At 48.6% G+C, this 26,780-nt stretch overlaps 1 protein-coding gene across 13 annotated transcripts in view; it reads left to right on the top strand.

The window, feature by feature from the left end:
* Positions 1–1,091: 1,091 nt before the first annotated feature.
* AMDHD2 (amidohydrolase domain containing 2) overlaps positions 1,092–26,780 on the top strand; it is a 42,081-nt gene continuing 16,392 nt past the window's right edge. For 4 of the 13 annotated variants that reach the window (XM_049835489.1, XM_049835490.1, XM_049835492.1 and 1 more), the window contains exons 1-8: positions 9,709–10,479; positions 11,241–11,386; positions 13,294–13,431; positions 13,620–14,347; positions 15,864–15,954; positions 16,066–16,212; positions 16,349–20,140; positions 20,298–21,137. In XM_049835489.1, the coding sequence (XP_049691446.1) occupies positions 11,287–11,386; positions 13,294–13,431; positions 13,620–14,347; positions 15,864–15,954; positions 16,066–16,212; positions 16,349–16,545 (1,401 nt within the window). In that variant the 5' untranslated portion in view covers positions 9,709–10,479; positions 11,241–11,286 and the 3' untranslated portion in view covers positions 16,546–20,140; positions 20,298–21,137. The other 9 variants (XM_049835497.1, XM_049835496.1, XM_049835493.1 and 6 more) reach the window with 9 other exon arrangements.

The following is a 26,780-nucleotide window of genomic DNA, read 5'->3' as shown; positions in this document are numbered from 1 at the left end:
GTGATGATGCTCTAGACCACCTGCGCTGAGGAGCTCCGGTTTGGAGTCAGTGGACACACTGGAAAAAGATTCTGCCCCAAACATTTCTCATCAGAGCATAAGGCAAGAGGCAGCGGGAGGTCTGTGCAGACTGCCAAGAAGAAGGTCTTGGGGAGGTGGTTGTGACGAGCAGATCTTGACACCTGCATGGTTAGTGCAGCAGCTCTTCCCCCACCCCTCTCCAGCTTTCCTGAGCTCGCCGGGTCTGGAGTTTTTCCCTGGGTAAGATGTGTTCCCTTAGGACATGCGTCACTCCCCACTGGTACCAGACCTTTTCAAGAGCATTTCATGAGCTCTGCATTAACACGCCGCAGCAGAACACCAGCACGTATTGCTGCCAGCCCCCTTAGAGGCTCCGATAGGGAACATTATTCATTTCTATTAACGCTTAGTGTCTATTAATGCTCTTAAACCAGATACAAAGAGTAAATCCCCTGAGACACTCCCTGAAAGGAGGGAGGGCAGCAGGCCAGGGGCCGAGCGAGACCCCAAGGCCTGCAGGGCGTGGGGGGGACCTGCCACCCTCCCTGGCTTCCCGGGCAAGAGCGGGCATCTCTCTGCGGTGTCGTCCCCACAGCCACCTCCGACACCGTGCCGGCGACAATGCCAGACCACAGGCCCAGCGGCCTGTGTGGGCCGGCAGGAGACCCCCAGGCCCGAAGGGGGAGCCAGGGCCAAGGACAACGGTGGCCGTGAGCTCCGCCACCGCCGGTTCTCCTTCGCCACCGACTTTCAAAGCAAGGTCGTGGGCGCGGTGCCGGCCCCTTCCCCTCAGCCCGGCAGCCTCTGCGGAGCCGCCGACCTCCTCAAGATGGCGGTGCCCCTCCCATGATGGCGGCTCTCTTGCGGGACGGTCACGTGCGGCGGGGCGGGTGGGGAATCCCGACGCGTCAGCTGAGCGGGCTCACGTGACTGGGAACCAGCGGTGCTGCGGGATAAGGCCGGCGGTCGCTCCGCTCCGCTCCACGCCCCGCCCCCGGCCCCGCCCCCGCACCCAGGCTCCGCCCCCGGGCGTCCAGGTCCCCGCCGCTGCTCGGCGGAGGGCGGGGGGGGCCGCACCGGGTCCGGCCCTGAACGGGTCCCGCGGCGGGGCCTGGCCGCGTAGGCCGGCGGGGCCTTTTCCTCGTAGCGTCGGCCCGTGAGCCCCGGGGAGGGGCGGCGGCCTACCCGCCGCCTGCCCCCGGGGCGGTGCTCCGGCCCCTCCGCCCCTCACCGGCTCCCCTGTTCCCGCGGCAGCCGTTCGCACCGGAGCCGCGGCCTTGCCCCGCTCCGCCACCCCCCCTGGTCCCTGCCCCGTGCCCCTGCCGCCGGTCACCGGCTTGGGTACCCCGTTCCCACCGGCTCCCGCGGCCCCACGATGCCGTCCAACAAATCCGTCTCGGATGCGCCCATCGTCCAGTTCACCAACTGCCGCATCCTGAGGAGCCACCAGCTCCAGAGGTGAGGGCTGCCGGGGGTGCCGGGGGGTACCGGGGCTCACGGCCGGGCTGCAGAGCTGAGCTGGAACCTGGAAGCGACTGTCCCCAGGTCCCCCCAGTGCATCAGCTGTTGGCTCTCACCCCCTGCGCTCCCACCGTCCCTCGTCCCTTCCGCCCGATTTCTGACGGAGACGAGGCGCGTGTGAAGTACTACGGCCCCTCTCTGCTCCCCTCGTCTTTCGTTTGCCTCCTCTGATGGGCAGCCCGTGAAAACCCCATTCCTGTGAATTTTGTAAGGCCAGAGGCCAGGCAGAGAGGGGTTGCTGCTGGAAGAGCAGCTTTGCCCTAGTAGACATTGGAGAGCCCACGGCTGGAGGGTGCTGGCGGGGTCTGTTCTGCCCGAGGCCACCTCTGTCACTGGGGCCACGGCCACGCTCCCGTGTGCTCCACCACAGATGGCACTGGAGCTTGGTGAGTGTGTAACTGTCCCTTCAGGGAGGACCTGTGGGTGCGAGAGGGGAAGATCCTCAACCCAGAGAAACTCTTCTTTGACGAGAAGGGCTCTGCTGACATCCAGCTGGACTGCAAGGACAGCATCATCACCCCGGGCTTCATCGACGTCCAGATCAATGGTACGGTGAAGCCATGTGTGCTCGCAGGGGCGTGGGGAGTCCCGGGTTTGTCCATCCCAGACCTTCAAACCCCGCTGTGTGCATACTGCCCATGACCAAATGCATTTCAGCTGCTCAAGGGAGATGTGAGACACCGAACTAACGATAAAGAACAATTTTGCCAGTGGTTGCTGCTGTCACGTAACTGATCCCCTTTGGCTCGGTGGGGTTTTCAGCCCAGCTTTCCTCTTAACCTCATTTTTCTCAACATTTTATCCTGCCCCTGCACAGGGATGTTCCATGATGCTGGGAGGACAGAGCAGGACTTCTCATGGGAACAAACATTACCTGCTATAGCTCTTTCCTGAGGGTCGAGAGGGGCTTGTTCTAAGGTAGTTTATGTTGGAAGTCAGATCCCCTCTTCAGTGGGGAATCCTCAGGTTTTGCCCTGCATCAAAACAAAACATTGTTGCTTGCAAAATTCTGGGATGCTGTAGGGAAAAGCACTTCAGGAGGACAGCATTGCTTGGATTTGTACTCGCCGAGCCTTGTGAATGTAGGACAGGAGCAGTGCTGGAAGAGCCCTATGCTTCTGGTCAGTGCCATACAAATGGAAAGGCTCACTCTGATCACGCAAAATGTTTCTTTGGCATTTTCGGGTGGGAAAACGTCCACTGGGGAAGCTGCAATTTCATCTCTGCTTTGCTCATGGTGCAGGAGGCTTTGGGGTGGACTTTTCCCTGGCTACAGATGACTTCAAATCAGGGATTGACCTGGTCAGTCAGAAAATCCTGTCCCATGGAGTGACCTCCTTCTGTCCCACCCTGGTGACCTCTCCTCCATCTGTGTACCACCAGGTAAGTGCCTTTCTTCCCCTCTCATCCTCCAGGTGATAAAGGGCTGAGAGGTTGGTACCAATAGGTGAGAGGGCCAAGGCTGGGCCTACAGAGACTGGGATAGCTGCCTTGGCAGAAAAGCCATGGGCATGAGGAGCTGGACTCTACCCCTGGATTTCTTGCCCTTAACCTTTAGACCACTGAGACAGCGATGTTTCCCAGACCAGCTTTACACAATCAGGCTTGCAGCTGACTTTTTCTTTGTGGGCTGTGTTTGGCTGATGTTACCAAGTGGTCCAGCTACAGAGCTCTCTCCGGACCCAAGGTTTGGGTTTATTTTGGCAGGCTGGGGTGCTGTCTGGGGTGCCATGTCTGACAAACCCCTTTCTCTAGGTTCTCCCTCAGATCAGTATAAGAAATGGTGGAGTCCACGGAGCAGGTATCCTGGGTAAGTGGTTTTGTCCCTCGCTGTCCTCTCTGGTGCTACTCTAGGTAGGCAATTATCTTGTTCATTGTTAAGGAGAAAGAAGCTGCTGTAGGGACAGCACAAATGGAGGCTGGAGCTCTCTTGATGGGAGGGATGCACAGGTGGGCACAGACGTGCTTTCTCCCTCAACCTGTGCTTGGCCTTTGCCATGGTCTCTGCCATCGTACATGCACTGCTTCAGCCCTTTCGGGCCCCACAGGGTAACAGCAGTGGGGTGGCTTGGCTTGGCCAGTTGCCAGCACTGCATCTTCCGCTGTGCTGTGCTCAGTTACCAGAGCCATGTGTTTCGCTGCAGGAGAATGGCAAGAGCTTGACTGGAGCAGGGTAGGCGCAGCAGGTTTTTTGGTCCTTGGCAGGGAGAGGAAGGGTCATGGCTTTGTGTTCCTGTTTGGGCAGGAGCCCATCTGGAAGGACCGTTCATCAGCAAGGAGAAGAAAGGGGCGCACCCAGAGCACTGCCTCCGCACCTTCGAGGCAGGTGCTTTCCAGGACCTTCTTGCCACCTACGGGTCCCTGGACTGTGTCCGGATAGTCACCCTGGCCCCAGAGATGAAGAGGAGCAGTGAGGTGATCCAGGAACTCACCAAACGGGGCATCTGTGTCTCGCTCGGTAAGGGCTGGGGCGGAGGAGGCTTAGGGCAGCTCTGTTTCCCTCTGCCACGTGGGCCAGGCAGCCCCTCTTTTGGGGCTGTAGCATCTCCAATGGTGTCTCAGTGTGACTGGACGGGGTGGGATTTTCTTTTGCCGGGCCTATATGGAGGTGACAGACCTGTCACAAATGGGGACCTCACTTGATGCTGCGAATCTGTCATCCTTTGTACAGTAAGGGCCAAACTTCATATTGATTGAAAAGCCCCTGCAGTTTAACACAAGGCAGCATCTGGTGCTGTAAATACACAGGAAAGAATAGCGGTGTTACTTGAATAAAGATGTAATTGAAGGTTGATGACGTTGAAAGTTCAAACTCTGAAGTTCAACTGCTTTAGGCCTTGTTTGACAGGTGAAATAATTTTCCAAATGTTACTCTTGAGTTTTGAGAACTCTATTTCAACCAGAAGTGCTGTAGGAGACCTCCCTCCACCGCCTTGCAACTGACTTAAAACTGGCTGCATTTTTCTTGTCCTCTGTTTCACAAATTCTTCTTTGCCTCAGACCATTAAAGAAATCCTTTTTTTTTTTTTTTTTAGTTAAAAAAAAAAGAGGGAGGGGGGAGTTATTCAGGGTGAAATTAAACCTTAAATGAGAAGGGCGTTCATACAGCAGAGCATCTTTTATCTCACAGCCATGTAAAGCAAAGAACCACAGAAAAGCAAAGTTTGCCCACACAGCATTAGAGCTGCTGTGCATGTTGGGGGAAACAGAATTTTCCTTCTGGGTAGTTTTATCCCCATATCCTTTCTTGGCAAAGTCCCCACCGTCTCTACTCCCTTGACACCTCTCTATTAAGCCTTTAAATATCTGAGGAAAGCAGAAAGGCATGTATTTGGACCTCCAGCCTAGCCTGAAGGCAACTCTCTGTGAGCAAGGCAGCATTTGTGACGGTTGTGATGTGAATAGTGAACGTGTTCAGGTGAAACATGTACTGCCAGAGTCCCTCACGGTCATGGCCAGACACCTCTGTGCCAAGGCTGGCATCTCAGCGCTTGGCCCAGGGTGGGGCATCAGCGTAGACTCATAGTGACAGAGCGTCTTCACTCCTGTAGGGAAATAAATGGAGGGATGGGCAGAAAAATCATGCATTTGTCTTTGTTCCCAGGTCACTCGGTGGCTAATCTCTCCCAGGCCGAGGAGGCTGTGCAGCACGGTGCTACCTTCATCACTCACCTCTTCAATGCCATGTTGCCGGTGAGTAGCCAAGGGCACTTGCCCTGCACTGGTATTGCTTTTGGTGCTTTGTCTCCTGCTCTCCACAGATGCATATTCTCCCCATCTGGTTTCATAACAGGCCTCGCAGTGAGGTTTCAGCACTGAACCTCTGGCTTCACGTTTCTCCTGCCTGATCTAAAAGAGAGTCAAGGCTGTAGCAGACTTGAAATTCAAGAAAATGCTCAGACTTGTCTGGTAAAGCACAGAGCACCCAGCTTCCAGGCACTGTTTGATAGAGATGGCAGCTGCATCCCCTGATGGGAAGGGTCTCAGTCCACAAAACCTGGTGATGATCCACAGCTTGTTCTCTCTCCCCTTGGGCAGTTCCACCATCGTGACCCTGGGATCGTGGGGCTGCTGACAAGTGACAAGATTCCTGCTGGGCGGAGGGTCTTTTATGGCATGATCTCTGATGGCATCCACACCAACCCTGCTGCCCTGCGAATCGCCCACCGAGCCCACCCCAAAGGTGAGCCATGCCAGGCCCATGCAGTGTCACCAGCCATCCCAAGCGCTGTGCCATCTCGCACAAAACACTTGTGCAAGTGTTGTGGCATGCTGCCCTCACTGCCTGAAAGAGGTCATAGCCATGTGTGCTGATCCACTAGCCCTCTTGCTTTGGTTGAATGCAGCTAGAGACACCCTGGCTCCCCTCTGGGAGGGCCACTGTGGCGCAGTGCTTGGAGCTGCAGCAAGGTCAGCAAAGCTAACGCAGCCTCTTTCCTTACATTCCTCAGGCCTGGTGCTGGTGACAGATGCAATTGCTGGCATGGGGCTGGCACCAGGTCGGCACACGCTGGGTCAGCAGGTGGTGGAGATCGATGGCCTGAACACCTACATTGCAGGTAACTGTCTCTGGCTAAATTGCTGGGGACAGTGCTGCTACTCGTGCCTGTTCCTGAAGAGCTCAGCACACCTTGCAGTGCTTATAAGTCTGAGGCAGCACTTGTGCCACCCGCTTGGGTTTTGGTGCCTGATGGCTCTGCAGTGACTTGGCCATGGGGAGAATGAGGCACCTTGTAAAGAGGGGAAGTGCCCCATCTTCATGGAGTGAGGAGGTATCTGTCAATTTGTAGCTGTCTGCAACACCTTTGAACACCTTTTTGCCCAGTGTCATGAATGCCAGAGGTTCCAGCGGGGCCAGAAAGGACAGAGAAATCTACAGATATTTATTGTCCCTTGTCTTTACTGTAACAGTACCACTTCTTGCTAACTAAGTTCCCTAAGTTGCAGGCAGCTGGAGACTGGGAAGGTATTTCAGAGAAGGATCATTCCTTTCTCTGTTCCCTTCCTCTGTCTCTGGCAGCAGGTGCCTGCGTTGTGAGCTAGTTTCACCCAGTCCAGCTGGTCTTACAGTGGAGCTGTGGGGTGACACCCAGTACCTCTCCCCGCACTGCCAGCATTCTGTCACTCAGCAGCAATGGCTTCAGGCCCTTCAACTTTCTCCTTGTGCAACCCAGGATTTCTGCCCCTTCTGGTCATGTTATGCTTTCCCACCACCCCGATTCTCCTTGCTGACTTGTGGGACTGCCTCAGTGCCATCCTGTTCCTCTCCCAGGCACAAAGACCCTGAGCGGTAGTGTGGCGACCATGGACACGTGTGTGCGACACTTCCAAGAAGCCACAGGTAAGTAAGCCTTGTCCACAAGCTGTTCCTCCCTACGTTGACACGGGAAGAGGTCTTGCTCTTGCCAGCTGTGTCCGCTCCATCAGGGACCGTTCCCTCTCACCTGAGACATGATGAGAAGCGCTGGCATGAGTGGCACTGGCCTCAGATGAGCACCTTTTTGAGGGGAGGTTTCATTTTAACCCACAGCACTAATGAGAGTTGAACTCTCCTGCTCCTTTCTCACAAAGGTGAATGATTTTCCCCTCCCCATACCCTAGATGTTCAGTTCTCCCCTTCCCACTGTCTCCCGTAGGGATGTTTCCCCTCCCCATCTCCATCTGGCTGTGGTGAGGGTGTTCCAGCTCTGGTCCCTGCCAGGCTAACAGTTGCCTTAGCCAGGGGGGTTTGGGCTGCTCTGGCAACAGGACTGTTTGCTGCCCTAATGTCTCCCCTCTTCTCTGTCCAAGGGTGCTCGGTAGAGACCGCGTTGGAGGCAGCGTCTCTGCATCCCGCCCAGCTCCTGGGGATTGAACACAAAAAGGGGACACTAAATTACGACTCTGATGCAGGTACTGGTATGGGGACAACGATGTGAGGGCTCCTGGGTGCTGGAGCAAAGCATGGGCTGCTGTGAACGCATCTTCATCCCCCGCTTCAGTGGGAGCTGCAGGGAGACTTGCTCTGCCTGGGATTTGCTCTGGGCTTTTGCGCCAGTGTTTTTTCCCTTGGATGCTGGTGGTGTTTCCTGAGCCCCTTGGAGAGACCCCCACATTTCAGCCAAGCATGGAGCAGAGCTGCCATAGCAAGGATGGCACTGCGCTGCCCTCCTGCTGTTTCTGGGGTGGGGAGAAGTTCTTCCCCACTGAGCCCAGCTCTTCCCAGCCAGCTTCAGCTGCTCCGTTTCTCTGACAGCTGCTTCCTTTCTCTCTTGTCTGATGCAGATTTCCTGATGCTGAATGACAGTCTGTATGTGCAAGCCACATACATCGCAGGGGAGGAAGTCTGGAGACAGGATGCATTAGGCATGTGACGCTGGGCTGTCCTGGTGCCCTCCGAGGCTCCCTGGCACTGTGGTTAGCAGCTTTGGTAACCACTCCACTTCTCTTTTTTTTTTTCTTTTTTTTTTTTTTTAATTCCTTCCTGCAACTCCCTTAAAGGAGCCTCATACCAAAGAGCTGCGTTTTCCAGCGCAACCGCTGCTTCCAGTTACAGCCATGCCTGCAACAAATTTGTTGGTGCTCAGTTGGTGGAGTGGGGAAAGCAGGCAGATCTGTGTTGGGGGGGATTGTCAGTCCCTGGAGTGACCCGAGTTACAGCCGTCCTGCGTGGAGTCCCCAGACAGAGGTGCTCCTGTCACCATCTTACAGCAGTGTGAAGCTGTCCTAGCCTTTGCACTGTTTTATACAGCACACACTAACCTGCCCTGTGCCTGAGGCAGGCTCAAGCCATTTCCATCCCTCTGCCTGCCGTTTGCCTTGCTCCCAGGCAGCCGTGGCTGGTTAGACATCAGCTTCCACCAGCTCAGCTTGCAGCTCTTCATATTAAAAGGTTCCTGTTGTGTCAGCAGAAGTTGAGGATCACGTTCTGATCCCCCGGCAGTCCCACTGTTGTGTGTCCTCAGAGCAAGGCTGTCGCAGCTCGCCGACTCAGTGCCATTGTGGGGCTGTAAATCCATGTGGGATGAATCCTCAGGGCAGAGATCAAACCCAGGAAAAATGAGGCATTGCTGGTCCTTTGTGCCTTTTCCCTGCATGGGCATTGAGTCCACAGCATGTAGTTTCAGCTGGAGACATGGACAGCATCCTGCCACAGAAGGCAATGTTCCTCTTAACCCTTTGTTCTGGCTAGATCGGTTCTGCAGGCTCTGTGCCCAGCCATACCTAGTAGAGCCTTTGCATCGTCTGATGGGTTTGCACTTTCCTCAGGCCACAGACGGGAAGCTTTTGCTTTAGGGGATGCATCCAGACTGGTGGCAACAGGCTCACGAGCCCTTGGTCCAGTTCAGGGACTGAGGGAGAGAACTGCAGTGGGATTCTGGCCTTTCAAGACAGTTGCTGATAGCTCATTATTCCCATGCTCGTTATTATCTAATCCAATACTTGACTGTCAGCTCTTTTCCTGACACTTGGACACTTCTATGTGAAGACTGATGCCAATTTCGAACGTACCGCAGTCAGAAAAGCCTTGCGATAAGTCTTAGACAATCTCCGATAAGCCTCAAACCAATTAGATGGTTTTTGTAGTGAGGGGAGGGCTTAGACAAGGGCTAAGTCTTAGCAAGGGCGGAGGTTGTAAGGCAAGACAAAAGTCTGGCCAGGATTGGCAGAAGTGTGCCGATTTTTCCAGTACCTTTTTATAACCTTTAACAGCAACATTTTGGAAGTGCTTTCCTAGCACTTTAGCACCCTGCTGGAATAACTGGCAGCCTTGGAGAATTTCTAACATCAACTGCCAATGTCAGCAGAAACTATAACCTCCACGATTTGAAGCATTTGAAAGAGACATCAAATACTGTGCTGTGACATGTGATGTGCTACAGCAGTACAGATCTTGGCGGGCACACTTTTGACTGCTGTTGAAAAAAAATCCAAGGGAAAAAAAATGCATATGAAACAAGGTGTCTAACTTTTTTTTTTTTATTTAAGAAATGAAATAATCAAAAGGAAGTCTAAAATAGAAATGGAATTAGACAATACCTGTATATGTGTATTACCCTTTTTTTGCCTGCTGAAAATACGCTGTACCTACCCATGGTGGTGTATTGTGGCATCTATCACTCTGGGATGCCAGTTGCCAGCTGCACCTCGGTGCCTTGACGGGGATAACGCTGATATGCCCGGGGGTTTGGTCCCATGGATGGAGGCCACAGCCGGACAGCCAGCAGCCCGGCGGTGCAAATGCGGCCCAGCAGCTCCCTGTGGGGGCTCAGGGGAGAGGGAGGCGAGCTTCGGAGGGGGGACAATGGCACCGCCAAGGTGGGAGCTCGTCTCCTCAGAGCCGCCTCCCGCCAAGGCGTCCCCAACCTTGGTTCACCCAGCTTCGGAGGAAGGCTTCGTGCCTCGGCACCCCGGGCCTTCCCCCGGCCCTCCCTGCGAGGGCCTCGGCAAGGGCAGGCACGGGAGGGCCGGGCAGGCAAGTTGACCTCACCGGGCCTTCGCCCCGGTTGCCTCCCGTGGCCGTGGCGGTCGGTGGCGAGCCCCTCGCCCCCGGCGGACAGCGGGGCCTTTCCCCGTTCCTCGCCGGCGGGTCCGTACTGGGTGCCGGGGCCCCGAGGGGCGAGGCGGGCCCCGCTCTCCCCTCGATGCGGCGGGCGGAACGGAGGCGCGGGGCTCCGCGGAGCGGCCGGAGGACGGACCGCAGTGGGGGGAGGCGTTTGAGCGGTGCACGGCGGCCGGGCCCTTCCGGCCTTCGTCCCCCGGGCCTTGGCGGTTGCCTCAGGCCGAGGAGGCGGCGGGCAGGCCGGCCGGCCGACCCTGGGCCTCAGTCGCTGGTGCCGGCCTCGGCGGAGCTGGAGCCCGGGAGTGCACAGGCTGTTCTGTGACCGGAGGTGGGTGGTGGCAGAGGGGCCCGGTTTCCTCCCCGTGGCGGCGCGGAGACTGCCCAGCATGGAGCGGGTAAGAGCTTTGCTCGGCCCCCTCTCTGCCTCTGCCTTCTGTTCTGAGGTACCCTCTGCTCCCCCGGCCCTTTGCCGAGGCACCCGTCTCCCGGCAGCGTCTCCCGCTCCCGGCAGGTTTTCTTTAAAGGAGTTCCCTAGCACTTGTGCCTGCCTTTTCCAATTCCTGGTCACCTCGTTATTCTGCTAAGGCAAGAGGGTTTTTTCACTTTCTGTCTTGTTCACAGGCGGACTTCTAAGCCTTACTTTCCACCTGCTTAGCAGGAGGCAGGCAGGGTAAAAATACAGCACAGGTAGTCTTGAGGACTTGTGTTTAGCATAAAGATAAATTCTCTGTATTGCTCGAGCTGCGCTGGAGGGAAATTTCCTGCTGTGGAGACATATTATGCACTAGAATAAGCTGCAGGAAAAATGAGAAATCTTCCATTTGAGGCCTTTAAAAAGGGAAGATGAGAAAAAAAACCCACAACAACCAACCTGTGGGAAGTCCTTGCTTGCCAGGTGTGGGTGATTTACTGCTAGTAAGAGTAGCAGTTTCTAATTTTTGTAAGGAAAAGGGCTCATTTGGTGCCCTTCAAATAGGCAATATTGCAGGGCATGTGTCCCACCCACCCTGTGCTGTGTTGATTTATGGTATAAATGGGATTAGTTCAAAACACACCTCAAGCGTAAAGCCAGAAAAGGGGTTTATGACCTGCTAGTCTGATCTCCCATAAGAGGGAGAGGGCTTCAGAAAACTCAGTTTTGGAATCAATTTCACAGGTGAGAGATTTGTGCTTTTTTTAAACATTGTGCCTTCTCCCGTCCCATGTCCAAGGCTCCCAAAGGCACATTCCAAGATGAGCTGGAGTGGTGCGTTTCACAGCTGGAGGCAAATCTCCTTTGTGTCAGCCCAACCCCAAAACAAGGTATGTTGCTTCTTCCACCGTCTGCAGCCATGTTCCAACCTCAGTTCTGATTTAGTAGACCTGAACATTTCTGTGTTTCTTCTCTCCCATCTGTTTTCTAATCTTCTGTTATATGGGATTTGTTCTAAATACAAAACAACATAAAGCATTGAACTTTAAGAACTATCTGTCTGGAAGCAGCTTTATCTTTCATTCCTGTGATGTTCATTCTCCCTGTTTTCTGTATTCTTTCTCATGCTCTCATTTTCCCATCTAACGGCTTGTGTTTGGTTCTGCTACAGCTCTGCTTTTGTTTTCCAGTCTTAAGGAAATTCTGCATCAGTGTGTCTGGCCCTTAAACACCAGTAGGCTTATTTTTGTGAAGGTTGTTCTTCATTGTTCTTGTTCCAGGGAGAAATTACGTGAAAGATAAAATCCTATAAAATACTTTCCAGAAGATCACAGTTTGATGTAGTCAGTCCAACTTGTAAATATATGAAGACACACATCCTGCTCCTACTGATGGCTAGTACTTAACATTTAGAGGAGGGGTGTGGCTACCTTTTGTAAGATGCCTAGATGAGTGTTCGCTGGTGCACCTGAGCATGTAGCGGTGATTAATATGTGCCCACACACCATGCTTGAGCATCAGACAGTTTTCTTACACCTGTATCTTGTGCTCGGTACCTAGTGTCCAGCAGCAGCAGGGGAAGGCTGCTCCTCGAGGGGAGGCAGGAGCTGAGCACAGTGACAAGGCAAGCAGAGGCAAAGGGCCCATTTACACAGAACCTGACCAAGGAGAGCAAAACGGTACTGCTGATGGTAACCAGGCTCTGCCTGGAGTCCAGATCACCAGAGAAGTCTCTGGTGATGAGGCAGATCCAACCTCTAGCCAGGAATTCAAGGTCTGGATCAGTGAGGTACCTGGCTGCAGTACTGCCATGCATGAGATCCTCAGCTTAAAATAACTCATAAGTGAGGGAAGGGAGAGATTCTCCTGAAACGTTATCTAGCTCTTTCTTTGTAACAGCTCTTACTAGTGAGCAGGCCTTGAATGCAGCCAGCTAAACACCTTGAAGTAGGGGGAAATATGTGCTCAGGACCCTGACACCCAAGTGCTTGGAAGATATGTCCCACTTTTGTGGGTGGCTACAGCCCCACTGCAGCATTCTGCTTCGCGCTTGCATGCTGTTACTCTGTTCCTAGCATGGGACTCTCAGTGTTGGATCTGCAAGATATGCCTCATTTGGAGAGTTCCAGAGAGATGCACTACAGCCAAGAGAGATGGGTTTGTGCCCATTCCAAAATACTAGTCTAGTACATCAAGCTTTTTTGTGTCTTGAAATGTGTGAGCCAAACACTAGGAGACTGTATCTCTGGAGTTCCCAAACTGAGGTCTTTGGGGACTGCTGTCGCAGAAGAACAGCTATGCTTTTTCGAGAATTTGCTCTGACCCAAAGAATTGGGATTACTGTTGTAGTCAGGCAGGTTTGTATGAGAGTCAAGCAAGGGTCCTGCTTTTCAGGGTGTGCTCACTACTTGGTCAGATTTTTTCCAGTTTTCCAGAGAAGAGACACTGAGCTAGGCTCTTGGATTTGTCAGTTGCTTTGGGGGAAGGGTTGTTAAGCCCTCTGTAGCTTTTGTGCCATTAGTAGTGCACTTACTGCAGTGTAAGATTCTTACCGTATATAATAAGCAGTTAAGACTTTTTTTTTTTTTTTTTTTTTTTGAGAACATTTCATGCTATTTCAGCTTCTAGAAGAACTTGGAGTTTTCTTTCAATTGAATGCCAGTCATGGATTATTTGGAAGTTATATGAACACAGAACGCGTTCAGAGGAGACCCAGTCATCAGCATCCCACCCAGTAACGTTGTAAGGCCCAACATAACCTGTTTCTTGTCTCTCTTGGTCTTTTTCTTGAGTGCAGCAGAGGAGACACAGCACATTCTCAAGGTCCTGCGCTCCCGTGAGACTCCTTTTGTGAAGAAGCAACAAGCGATGAACGATGTGTTTGGGGATTATCGTCTCAAGATGACTGAGGATCAGAAGAGCATGAAGAAGGCAGGTGAGCTTGAACTGTCCCTTCAAGGGATGGTGATATTTCATCCTTTTCTGTAGATTTCTTACACTGCAGCTTTTGATTGGATCGCCACTCTGTGGCAGCAACTTAACAGAGGGAGTTGCAGTAGCAGTGGCATCCCCATAGTAGGGAACTGGCATATTGATAGAAACATTATTGTTTGTCTTTTCTAGATGTGAAACCTGGTGATGTGGAAGTACAGCAAAGCAATGGGCAGGCTTCAGATGGTGTGGTATATGGGAAACAATCTGACCAAATCTCTGAGGCAAAGCCAAAGCGGTTCATGTCATCTGACAACAGCTTCCGATTTGATTTTACACTTTCTGAGATCGACCCAGAAGCAACTGATACACCTTTGGAAGCAGTCCCTGGTGTCAGTGGTGCTGAGCAGATACAAACCAATGTAAGAGCCACTGAGCAGGAGAACTGGAATGGAGCCTTGAGTTTTGCTGCCTCTGGACAAGAACCCAAGTTTGCTTTCAACTTTGCCATCCCGGATGAAGACTGTCCTCTGGTTCATTTAGTTCCAGCAAGCCAACATATAGAGCGTACAGCAGATCACGAAGTGCTGGGTAATTCACTGCCTACTGAGTCAGCGGGTATGCCACGGATTTCAGCCTTGCAGGAGCCTGAGTTGACTCCAATTACAGATAGTGCACCCAAACAGGATAGAAGCCATGTCACGTTAAAGATCCCCCGACCAGAGACTGCTCCTGGAGATGAGACAGTGACAGAGAAGTCAGCAGCAGATGGAGCTGCCCAAAAGAAGAAAAAGAAGAAGAAACAAAAACCATCTGTCAGTAAAAAGGAGAAAGAAGAAACTGAGATCAACAGGAAGGCAAAGGCAGAAGCTAATAGATGTCAAAATAAGGATAATTCCCACCAGGATGAGACCTGTCAGGTATTGATGTGATCTCATAATTTATAAATCTTTGAGCAAAAGAAAAACTTTATCTCTTTGCATAGTTTAACAGTTAGTATCCTGGCTTAAGATGAAAGCTGAAAGACGGGGATTGCTGCTTATTTCTTACAGCAGCTTTTTTCTTTCTCTGCTAGATGGTTGAGGACCATAACTAGTAGAAAGGAAGTTAATGGTCCTTCATTGTCTGCTTCAGACTTGTGCCGAAACATTTCATGTTTAGACTTGACAGCTAATCCTGGCAAGCTGGGTGCCATGTTTTCTTAAAAAAACAAAAGTAAACAATGGAGGTAACAGTCCTCAGTCAGTGCCAAGTTGGTATCTGTGTGTGCTGAACCAGCCACTGTACCCCTGATTTGCATGTTACCGGGTAGGATGATTGCTCAGGTAATGCAAATAGCAAAGCTGAGGTGCAGGGCTGCTACCTGGTGTAGCCAAGGCTGCAGCAGGGTCTGGTGCAAAGCTTAAGGGTGCTTCTGAGAGGGTTCCCACTTAAGGCATGGCCCAGAAATCAACTGAAGTTGCAAGTTATGTGTAAACACACTATTAAGGCACACCCTGAGGTTTTCTAATGTTCTGCTAAGGTCCCAGTCTTCATTTTATTTTTCTTTCAAGCACTGATGTAGTTATTATTAACAAACAATGCCAGCTGAGCAATACTGAAATACAAAATTACAAAAAAGTTGCTTTTGTTAATATTCTACATGGAAGTTGCACTGAGTGTTCACCTGCCTCTGGAAGCATTCCATCCAAAGTGCTGCTTCACCAACAACCCTACCAGTAAACACTGCTGAGTACCAGAAAGTTAGAAAGATTTGAAGGTGATGTAAAGCCCTTCCAGTCCATTGGAAGGAGACTGTTGTAAGGAAAAGGAGACAGCATGAGGGCTTTTGTGTTTACATGTACATAACAGTTAAGAATTGTTTCAGCCCCAGGGTGCATCCCTGTTTCCCTCTCCCTTCTACTGCTCAGTTAGCCAGCTGGCTTTGCTTGGTGGGACTTGGCTTCTTCCATCTTCATGGGCTTCAGCTTCCTTGTCCTCATGCCTTTCTGGTTGAGCAAGCATAGAGGAGCTGAGACACCAAGACTTGGCTTCCAATTTTGTCCATTGTTTGCTTTTAATTTTGGGCAGGTTTGGGGTAGGGGTTTTTTGTTGTTAATGCTTACTCCTCCCATCTGTAAGTTGATTTCACAGCTTCTTTCAGAGGAAAGGCCCTGGACAGCTTTCCAGAAAACAGCATCATCTGAATGGCAGCCAAATATTAAATCCATCAAATAGAGGCAGTGAGTTGCCTCTCAACATTTGTCCAGTGCTTTAAGTTTATCCCGTGAAAAACACTGTAGAGAGAGTGTCATTAAGTCTATAAAGTGATCACCAGAACATGAAATATTGAATAGTCCTGACTTTATGCAGATATCTTTTTTCCTGTGTAGCAACTGCTGCTCTAATTTTTGGATGACTTATCTCTTCATGCTCACTCTGCTCCCTGCTGCATAGCAGTCAGATGACCAGCTGTGGAAAGAGGTGGACTGGTGTGTAGAACAGCTGGAACTTGGCCTGAAGACACAGAAATCCACTCCAAAGCAGGGTAAGCATTCAAGTAAATGAGAGATCCCCTCTGTGGGAAGGGTTGGCAGGCATGCAGGGGCAGAGCCAGTGGGGGGTCTTAAACTGTGCGTTGTCTTTTGTGCTGCTTCAGTTGAGGAGGCTCTCCGTGCAATCAAGACACTGCGCAATGACAAGGCTCCACTGGTGAAGAAGCGTCAGCTCATGAGAGCCATGTTTGGAGACTACAGGAAGAAGATGGAGGAAGAGCGGTGCAAAGAGCTGAAGCTCATGGAAATGGGTAGGAGAACTTTGCGTGGTGGGGGAAGAGAAGAAGAAAAGGCTTCACTCCTGCCCTTCATGTTGCTTTGCAGAGTGGGACCTCGCTATATGAGATGAGTAAACATCTCTTGTTGCTCTTTTCTCCCCTCTTTAAGCTGTGAAATCTGCCAGGATCGTGGAAGTGAAAGGAAGCATCCGCAACAAGAACTGCCGGTTCATCCGGAAGTGCTCAGGAGCTTGCAGGAAAAGCCAAGGTTCAGCAGGATCCCCTTCAGAGTCACCCAGGACACTTAACACAGGCTCATTCAAATTCACAACTTCCCAAGACAAGTTTTGCTTTAATTTCTTGTAGGAAAGTCTTTTATACTAAAACTGTGGCTAAAAACTGTGCCAAATCTCCCATAAACTTAAGAACTGTGGAAAGATGCGGTGCAGTAGAAGACGTTATGCAAGAATCTCTGTGTATTTCCTAAAGAAAGGTTCCTCTTTCAGAGTGCCTTATCTAGAGGTTTAAAACAGATGTGCCCAGTATGCATGTCTATATAGTCATGCTCTGTCCTCACACTGTAGAAAGGCACCTTTGCAAAAGACCAGCACAGAGTCTGGAAGGATCTGGTTTTCTTACTATAGAATTGACATTAACCTAAGAATCTGTCTTTTATACTGGGAGATTTTTCCCATTCTCCTATTGCTTTTAAACAGAGCAGACCTTTTATAGCAGATAAGGCAGCGATGCATACAGAAGGGAATGGTTTGTAATGAAGATCCAGCTTCTGTGAAGATCCAGCAGTGTAAGTATAATGGATAGTTGAATGCTTCCACTCCATATAAGTCTGTGTGAATGCAGCTTCTGGTATCCAGAAAGCACTGGGCGGTGTGTGTCATCACTGCCATCTAGAGAGTATGAGTTCAGCATCTTGGAGGAAAATGAGTGAGAATCATCCTTGCTTATTCATCTCTTTTAATTGACAGGTATAGACTTAAAAGAGAACTGCAAATGCTGATTTAATCTCGCGTAGGGATGTAAGGACAGCTGTTTCCAGCCAGGGAAAGATTTTTGTTGCTGAAGCCAGGTTCTAGCCAGCTAGGAAGGATGTACAGTCAGTTCTTGACTTGGAGGATAAATCAGCTGCATGCCAAACCTTGGGTGGTGGTGAAATGAACTGTGAGAGCCCAAAGACCCTCTTGCATTTGATGTGTATTAAATATTTGCTTTCTGAACAGTTGAGTGTGTGTCTCCAGTGTTTTGATACTGCTTCAGCCACTGAACCTATCTCCTACGTTCATGCAGAAACTCTTCCCACTAAGCCTAAAAAAGCTGAAGGAACAGAAGTCCTTTAAAAGGAAACATGGTATCGGGTGTCCCTAGGGTGCAGTGCTTTCCTTCCTTTTTATAGTCCAGTCATCCTGTATGAGAAATGAGAAATGGGACTGTAGGCAGATTCCAGGGTGTACTGAGAGCAGCTGAGAGATGGTGGAAGACATTTGCTGGGAAAGACTTCAAAAAACCTGATGTTGGCTACAAAAAAAGTTATTTTATTAGTAAGCTTTGATGCAGTCAGTTGCATCTGCGGTGATATTTTTCTTGTTTTAAATATTTTAAAGAATGCCTGTCTAGGCATAAGGAGAAGCTGAACCTGGGTGGCATACCTGATGAGAAGAAATATGGAGAGAAGACTTTAAGTCTTCTGGAAATCAGTAGGTTAGCAGATGATTCTTTTACATGCCAAGGAGCACTGCTGTTACTTTGACTGTATGGACTGTATACTAAACAGTATTTTTTGGATTTCCAGGATTTTATATGAAATTTACAAAAGCTGTGTTGCTGACAAACTTTTAGTGTTTTCATGCTATTTACTAAGATTAAAGAGCATCTTGTACGTGACCTTGGAACTACAGGTGTTTTCTTTCCTAGCTGGTTATGCAGCCTGTGTCTGGGAAATAGTTATTTCTTTCCTTGTTGTGTTTCAGGTAAAGCTAGAGTCACTAAAATGTTATAAAATCCTGTGCTGTAGAAGGCTGCAGGAGTATTCTGGGAAGCATTCTTACGTAATTGCCTTGTGCTTATACTATTCGTTAGGCATTCACAATTCAAATAAAGATACCAGTGAGGTAGACATTTGGTGTAACCTAATCCAGCTGGTTTATCTCCGAAGAGGTCAAAAAGATGCATTCTAATACCTGAATGGCTCCTGTGGTTTTTCAGAGGTCTTCACATAATACTGACCTGCAAAGCCAGCCCATATTCCTTTCACAGCACTTGATTGTTGGAGGACTCAGGAGGCAAATATTCATCAATACGATGAACTCATAGCCCTGAGTGTCATGCTTGACCTGTGGACTTGAGTGCAAGACCAGAATCGGCTGGGTCAGTTCCACGAATTGGCTGTGTGATCTTGGACAAGGCATTTTGCCTTTCTGTGTCCACTCCCTGTTTTCATAGTCAAGGTGATGCCTCCTGCATTTTTGACAGACATGCCCAAGTTACTTCATTAATGATTGTATCTTGAAGAGGCAACTCTATAGTATTTTGCATCCGAAATTTACAGCAGTCCTTACTTCACTCCTAAGCTTTGCAATGTTTGAAGCATCTGCTGCATTATCATTTGTTTGAAAGGAAACAAGCAATGTTTTTGGAAGTTAGGAAATGCTGTTGCTGCCGCATCAGCCCATTCCCCTTTATAGGAGCCACAATGCATTCTTAATGACGTTTTTGAAAAAATTGTTTTCCCCTTTCAGCATTTCTTTCTTTAGGATTTCAATGCTGTTTAGGGTTTCAGTGATGTCTCTTATTACAGCAGTGTCAGGTTTGGGTCAGGGCTTTGCTCTACTAGTTACTGTATATACATGTGGCTGGAGGTATGGCCCATGCCCTAAGGCATTAATGTTGTACAACAGTGAGGGAGAAAGGAGACGTTCCCATCTGCTTTGAGTTCTCTGTTCCAGTGTTCTTGCATTAAGGAAATGTAGCTCAGTTTTGGTAGAAAATTAAGCTCAGTTCTGACCTGCCTGTCTCTTTCTGCATTTTCTCCTCAGCTTCGTGCCGTGTGTTTGAGATTGGTGCAAAAGGGGTGACTGGATTTGTGGTACCGTATCTCTCTGGTGACTGCCCACCTAAATGTAGTGCAGCAGTGCCAGGCCTAGGCTTGCAGGCAGCAAACTGCTTACAAGATCTTGCGGCATGGTTGTGACCTCAGGAATGAGTTAAAAGTCAAGGCAAAAAGGGGATGTGAAGTACAACAGTGCCTCTAGAGCAAAACTTGCTTAATAGCATTGGTCTTGAAAAAGTAAAAGCTGAGGGTCAACTTCTAAAGTGAGTAATGGCATGAAGGAATGCTATAACTTTTCTCAGACCATTCACTGTAGCAAAGCAGAGGAAAGGTCTCACTTTTAGGAACAAAGTGAAGAATTTTAGAGTTGTTTCTCTGGCAGAGTGAACCCAAGAATGTTTCCACACAGAGGCAGCAGAAATCTGGGTGTGATCTCTGTTCCTTTTAGGTTTGGCATCCTCATCTGTAAAAAGATCCCCCTAGCAAAGGTTAGGAAACGCAATCCTGTTCCAGACAGAGCCTGCTTGGGGGGCGGGGGGGAGAGAGAGCAGGCGATGGCCAGCCTCCCCCCTCACAGAGTGGCCCTGTCCTGATAGCTGCTCGTCCCCACTTGCATTTTGGCTGTTAACTTGGATGCTGGTCACTAATTGGTAAGTTCTTCCAATCCCTTCCCTTGGGCTTGGTCAGTGGAAATGCATTTATTGGTCCCTGGGCTGCCCATCTTCTGCTTTGAGTAATCAGGGGGAAGAGTCACTGAGGAACAGCCTACAAAGGATCTCCAAGGGATCCCTGCAAAGTTCAGCTGCAGTTACCTCCCAAGTCCCAGCAGCCACTTCTACGAGACCAGCAAAGACAGAAGGAAGCCAACAAATTGGTCCTACTGAATCTGTAACTCAGGTGACTAATACTCCCTTCTGACACTTAAATTTTTTTTTAAGGGTGCTGAGGGTAGACTATGGACTCGGCATCTAAGGTCCCCTAAAGGATAAAATATTCTATTATCTTCCTTTGGGGAGGAAAACCCCAATCCTAACTTACCTTTTCTTTGAATTAGAAAGAAGAAAAGCTTACCACTTCAAGGAAGACAACAATTCAAAGACTGTAACAGAAGGAAAGTTATTTGAAGAGTAATAAGCATCGAACCTGCAGTTCCTTAACAAAAAAAGAGGAAAGCTACTGCTATTTTAAGATCATATGGAGCTGTGACAGATCATCTTGGATCTTTCTGCTGAAGTTACTCAACCTAAGGACGAAGTTGTTTCATTTTCTTTGCTTAAAATTTTTTCCTGCTCACTGTTTGTGCTGCTTTCATATTCAGAACTGCGGGAAGGTTTGTAACCCACACTGCTTTAGAAAACTGAACTTTGACATCAGTTACCACAGTGATTTGATTACTGGCAACAGTCCTTCCCGTGGATGCTGACAGCTGGGAAGCGCTGACCAGCTACTGTATTTGACCCATCTGTTTTCTTCCCTTTGAGTACATCAACAGGCACTACTAGCTCCTTGGTATCTCACCACCAAGATGGAAGAAGTCTGGGTTGTGTATCTCTGCCTGATCTTGCTTATCATAGTCCTTCTTCTAATGAGGCATAACCCACATGTGGAAGAGGCCAAGAAGGAGAGGGAAAGCAAAAGCTCCCCACCACCCTCTTCTTTTTTCCCCAGTAGTGTTGGCAAACAACTGGAGCACACCCAGGAAGAGCTGGAGAACTATCTGGACAGGCTAACCCACATCTTGTTTGACACAGAAGCCAAGAAAAGGGATGCCCACCATGATCAGAAGTCCCACCATCACCATCACAGAAGCGCTGATGTTATGTCTGAAACTAAGGAGCATTCAGGAAAGGAGGCAGCACGTTCTCAGTCTCTGTCAAGCTACACAAGGGTTCAGGTATGAGGTTTATAAAGACTTTCAGACTCAACCAGACTTGGAGCTCCTGGCTGAGTTAGTGGATCCTGTTGAAATGCATAGTCCATGAATTTGGATGGGAAGCAGGGGGGGGGGGGGGGGTAAAGTCTCGCTATTTTGAAGTATACTACATTCCTATTTTTGCATTGTATATTTCAACATTAAGCAGTCATTCAGAGACAGCTGGACGTGACATGAATTATATGTACGTTACACGCGTAAGATGTCAACACTGGCATTAGCATCTATGCATGTGTGTGTATCTATATATAAATTATTCCTTCCGATATTAATAGAAATAGTTATAATTTCTTACTTCAAGAAATTATTGTGCAGCCCTTCATCTGCTATCGATCTCCCAGTTGCCCCACATACAGCAGTGTTTTGCCAGTTTGCCCAGCTAGGGGTCTGGCCTGATAGCGTACAGGAGCACTGCAGACACTGATCTAGTGGCGAATGCATGGTATCGAGCCATGGGAAATACTTAGGTAATTTTTCTGCTATGCACGATGATCATGCATAGTGTACTCTGTAAACACGGATGTCGCTATTGGCAACCTGCAAAATTCTCTTTGCCTTGGCCAAGGCCCTTTTTTAGGGGATGGAACAACATGCGTGCCTTTATATTTTTATCATTATCCTCACTGCAATACATCAGATTTTGCCCTTGAGATGACAGAGTTTCATGGCAGCTATGCGAGGCTGTGTTACTTTATGCTAGCAGCTGTTTATATTCTTCATTCTTGAGACACGTATCTTGCACTGCCAATGCCCCACTCTGTCACTGAGCACGTTCTAGGTCCAGGTGGGAGCTCCAGTATGAAGCCTTCACCTTAGAGAGGAGAGCCAGACCTTGATGCCAGTAATTGCACCCTGCTGAAGAATCGAGAGACAGATTTCTTAGCAATGAAGGCACTGCTGTAAATGGCCTTTTCAGTGAGCCAGGACATTATAACTTCTTAACTCTTGAGGAGCTGCCTGAGCTATCTGGAGGAATCGGTACATCCAGCTGAAGGCAGAGGGGCAAATATACAAAATATGAGAATGTTGTGCAGAGTACGTGGGCAGAAAGAATGATTCAAGTGGTTATTTACTTACTGGCATATTTCATTTACTGAAGAAGGTGCTATTTTATTAGATCTGTTACAGATCAAAAAATAGCAATGATTTTTCATTATGGAAATGGATCGTGTTGCAAAATAACAGTGTTAGCTTATTTTTCTGCTATGGTTAAAGATGACTGCAGAATACAAATTGGGGAGAAAAAGTGCTGTGGTCACTATTTTTGTACAGTTTAATATAATGCTAGTTAGCTTCAGTGAGCATTCACTTGCTTAGAAAAAGGGAGTACGCTTTTTTCACAGCAGATGGTCCTCCTTTGGACAGTTGAAAACTTTTATATAAGCTCCTTTGGTGGAATGAACAGTAATCATGCAAAAGCAAAGTAGCAGAAATAATCTTTTGTTGTTCCTCACTTTGTGTTTTGGGAGTGGTGAGAAAGAAGTCACCACCTAAACAAACCTAACAAAGCACTTGTCAATAAATTAAATGGGAAACTTCAACTTTGCTTGGAATAGTATTAGTGCCAAAACTGCTGGGTGTGTGTGTGGGGGGGATGTTTATTGCTCAGGCAAAGGCTAAGTGTTGGGATAGTTTCAGGAGCTGTATTTGAGCATGGTTACCTGGGTGCACGGCATGATGGAGACACAGTCAGCTCAGAACACGAGCATGAGAACATGTGGGTATGTACGAAGGCTTTCGTGTCTCTCCCAGGTCAAGGATGGGCACTGATGCTTTTGTTCAGGGCGGGGGTAGCGTTCTCTTCCTTCTTCTCAGAATTTTGTCTCTTTCAGAGTGAATGTAAGTTGTTGGGATGTGCCAAGTTAGTATCTCTGGAAAATGAAATCCTCAGCATTGTCTAGCAGAGGTAGGATGGCATGTAGTGAAAGCTTCTTCAGTAAGTGTGCCAGTCTTCACAACCAACTGTATCCAGGACCTCTGCTTGCTTTTCCTGCCCGGTTCTGAAAAAGCCTGCAGCTCTGCTGTCACTACTGTGCAGAGAGGAGTGATCTAAAACCTGTTATGGATGGAGAAAGAGAAAACACCACCAAGCTGGAGCCCTAAGGGCATTCAGGAGCCATATCTGTGGAAATTCAGAGTAGTGTAGCCAGTATTGGCAAGAGACAATACTAGCTGCAGATTTCTCAGGGGGTGTTGGACTTATTTAATGGACTTTGGCCATAGTTGGTCAGCTGTCAATGTAGACACTTTCAATTATCCCATTTTCTACTGGAGGAAGCTGTTTTGTCTTGCAAACAGATGTTCAGGAGGAGCTGGGGGGTGGGTGGGTGGGGTGTCATTCATTGCACTCATCTAAGCCCTTGCCTAGTAGGGTAGAATCCATATTTTCCTATGAATTTCTATTTGTGGCTACACATTAAATTATTAAATGATCTAAAAATCATTTCTAGATTTCCCCTCATTTCCCACTGACTCCCTGTTCTCATGGAAATTGAGCAGTCCACTCGTTACAGCCGAAACAGGAGCAAATGAATGGATTCAGAAGTGCAGGAGGGTAAGATGGGTAAAGGCAGTAGGTGTGACAGAGCAGTAAGCAGATTATTTGGGAAAAATGTACTCAGAGGGTTTCCTGCCTCATTAAACTTAATCAGAGCAGGGTTATTTTCAGGTTGTTTTGAGAAGCAATGAAAAATGAATGGTGGCAGATGGCAGAGAGGCGTGGGCCTCCTACACGCTGGAAAAATAGATTGCCAGCCAGTCTGCGGTACGTACCATGGGTGGTAGAGCACATGTGCCTGGTAGGACAAGGCAGAAGCTGGAAGTCTTTAACATAGCCATGGATTTAGAAAACCCACAGTGCCAGCTTTGAGCCATGCCGTGGGGGAAAAGCCAGAGCAATGCCCCAGCTGATAGTGAGTTGAGGGTTGTTTCCAAAGGTGCTTGGCTGAGTAGTGGTGCGTGCCCCATGACAGCAAGCATTCAAGTTCAGAAGGAGCACATCAGAGATGTCTGTCATCAGTGTGTGAGATACCTGCTGGGTAAATTCATGGTAACTTGCTGACTCTGATGGACCTGTATTTGTGTATGCTGTGTTTGACACAGGTCGGGAGGTTCAGCAAAACCAGTGCTTCTGCTGGAAGTGCTTCCCATAGTCAGTAACCTCCAGTGCTGTCCTTAACCTGCATATCTTTGAGTTGTACACATGGAAATTCTTGTGATGACATGTCAGTGCTAATACAGCTGTGATTCATGTGAGCATGGCACGAATAGGCAGAGCTGCAAGGAAAAATAGTTATTACTCATCCACACAAGGTTGACTTCTGTGGTGTAGTTCTGGGCCTCCTCACTTCTCCAGCTGGCAAGAGTAGCAAGCTTTCTGCAGTGCATTTCTGATGGATTTTGGGTGGTTTTAATTATGGTGCAAAAGGCTCTACTCCTTCAGTCCGTCATCTGATTCACTCTGCTACTTCAGCCCATCACAGGCCCTGAAAACTACGTAGATGGCTAACGCAGTCCTATGATTAAATGTCTTTGTGGATCTCATGCTGCAGTGATAGGCACCTTAAATGGCATTACCTAAGATAATACTTTTAGGGTGTGTTTCTGTAATCCTCTCAAGACCTGCCATTGTGCTGCTTTTTAAGTTAGTGTTGCAGCTGTCATTTTTCAAGTATAGAGGTTTGTAGGCAGAGAGGATATTTGTCATTACACCTGTGGAGCTTACGTGCCTGGAAGCTTCTCTGCTTGCTTTTTGACACCCTCCCCCCCCCCCCCCCTCTCACCCCCCCCCAGCTATATCATTTGTTCTCAGGAAAGATAATCTGTCTGCCACATTTGTGTTTCAGGGTGGCCCTGATCTATAGAGTCCCTTGTAGAATCACAGAGTGGTTGAGTTTGGAAGGGATGTCTGGAGATCAGATAGACCAGCTCTTCTGCTCAAACCATGGTCAGATAGAGCAGATTGCCCAGGACTATGTCCAGTCAGATTTTTAATATCTCTGTCTAGATACATGGATGTCCTCTAACACAGTAACATTTCAGCATTTGTGCAGGAAAAAGAACAACACTGTTTCTTTTGATGTCTCTGCTCCTATCCAGGTCCTCCATCTCTGTATTGCATCTAGATATTTCCCGATCTCTTAACCCTCTAGCACACACTGTAACCCCAGAGAAGTAATATAGGCAGATATCAGGATGTATATCTGAAAATTGAAGTTTCACGTTTGTTCTTCAGGCCTGACTTTTAATAAGGTATATTCCAAGCAGCACATGAAACGTGGTGAACTTCCAAGTTTCTCTTTTAATATGAGGAGACAGTTCTGCCCCACTTTTCCTTGCTGGTAAGGAAGCCTAGGATGTTCCAGCAAGATGATCAGAGGTTCAATAGGTTTCAAGCCTATCATCAGTAACAAGCATTTATTTACAGGTGCAGAATTTCCTTCTACTTTAATCACTTTCCTTACATCAGCAGCTGGTGACAGTTAAGTAACATCTATATTTGTAGTCTAGGAGATTAGGATTTTTTGACTGGCGAGATTTAACTTCCAGTTGGCTGAACAGTTAGTTGTGGCATAGTCTTCATGTGATCCACAAGCTCTGTAAGAATCCGGCACGTCCCAGCAGTTTGTAATGTGAGCCAGCACTCGGCAATGTAGATGTGTGTGTGGATCTACCCCATATATTAGGAGAGAAGGATTAATACAGACTGAAGAGGAGCAAGAGGAGAACATGCATTTAATCATTTGTGTTTTGTTAGACAGCATGTTGGACTTTTTTGTGGACTTGCTGTCCAGGACTTGATAGAAGAATATTCAGAGAATAAGTGAGTCAATAGTGTTATCCTGTACACATTCCCATTTTTAGGCTTGTTGAATTGATTTCCCATTTCAGTAGTGGATGTAAGATTCAGGTTAAAGGAGATAAAAGGAAGGGTATAAGGTGACAAATTAGTAGGAATATTAGAGTGGCAAAGGTTGGGTATTTACAGTCCTCTGTGGACCTTTGGTCTCAGAAGACTGTCCAGGCTCAAGACTTCCAAGAGCTCTGCCCCTGGATTTTATTTGTTCGTGGACATTGTGCAAATAAATTTCAGCCTTTGGGTCATTCATAACTTGACTGTATTGCATATGTTATCCATTTGGTATCACAGTCGTGCTTTCTGATGAGTCATTTTTAATCGTGTGGCACTTGCTCATAGAGCTGGGTGAGTCAAGATGAAGAAAGAGAAAGAGGGCATATCAACTCAGTTTGGTTCTTTGGGGAAAAGAGAAGAAAGAGTTGGTGTTATTTTGGGGAAAACTAAAGAAGAAGAGTTCCTTGGAAGAGTCTTGCCAGCTTCCAGTGTTTTCTTTCCTGGCTGTTTGAATTAGGCAGTGTTGGTGAGAGCAGGTACCACATCTGCAGCTGAGCTGATGCTGAGCTTTAGTCTAAAGTTTTGCCACCAGTTTATTGCAACCATTGTCACTACCTGTTCACTCATTCATGGCTATGGTTAGGAAGGTCATAGCATCTATGTCATATCTGCCATGTCAAATCCGGGGACCATTTCAGTGCTTCTGTCTTTGACTCTGGTTGTTAAACACAACTTTGTTTGTAGTTGGCTTT

Source organism: Accipiter gentilis, chromosome 33 (genome assembly GCF_929443795.1).
Source record: "Accipiter gentilis chromosome 33, bAccGen1.1, whole genome shotgun sequence".
NCBI lineage: Eukaryota > Metazoa > Chordata > Aves > Accipitriformes > Accipitridae > Astur > Astur gentilis.
The sequence above is the reverse complement of the archived record's forward strand: the minus strand, read 5'-3'. Positions and strand labels throughout refer to the sequence as shown.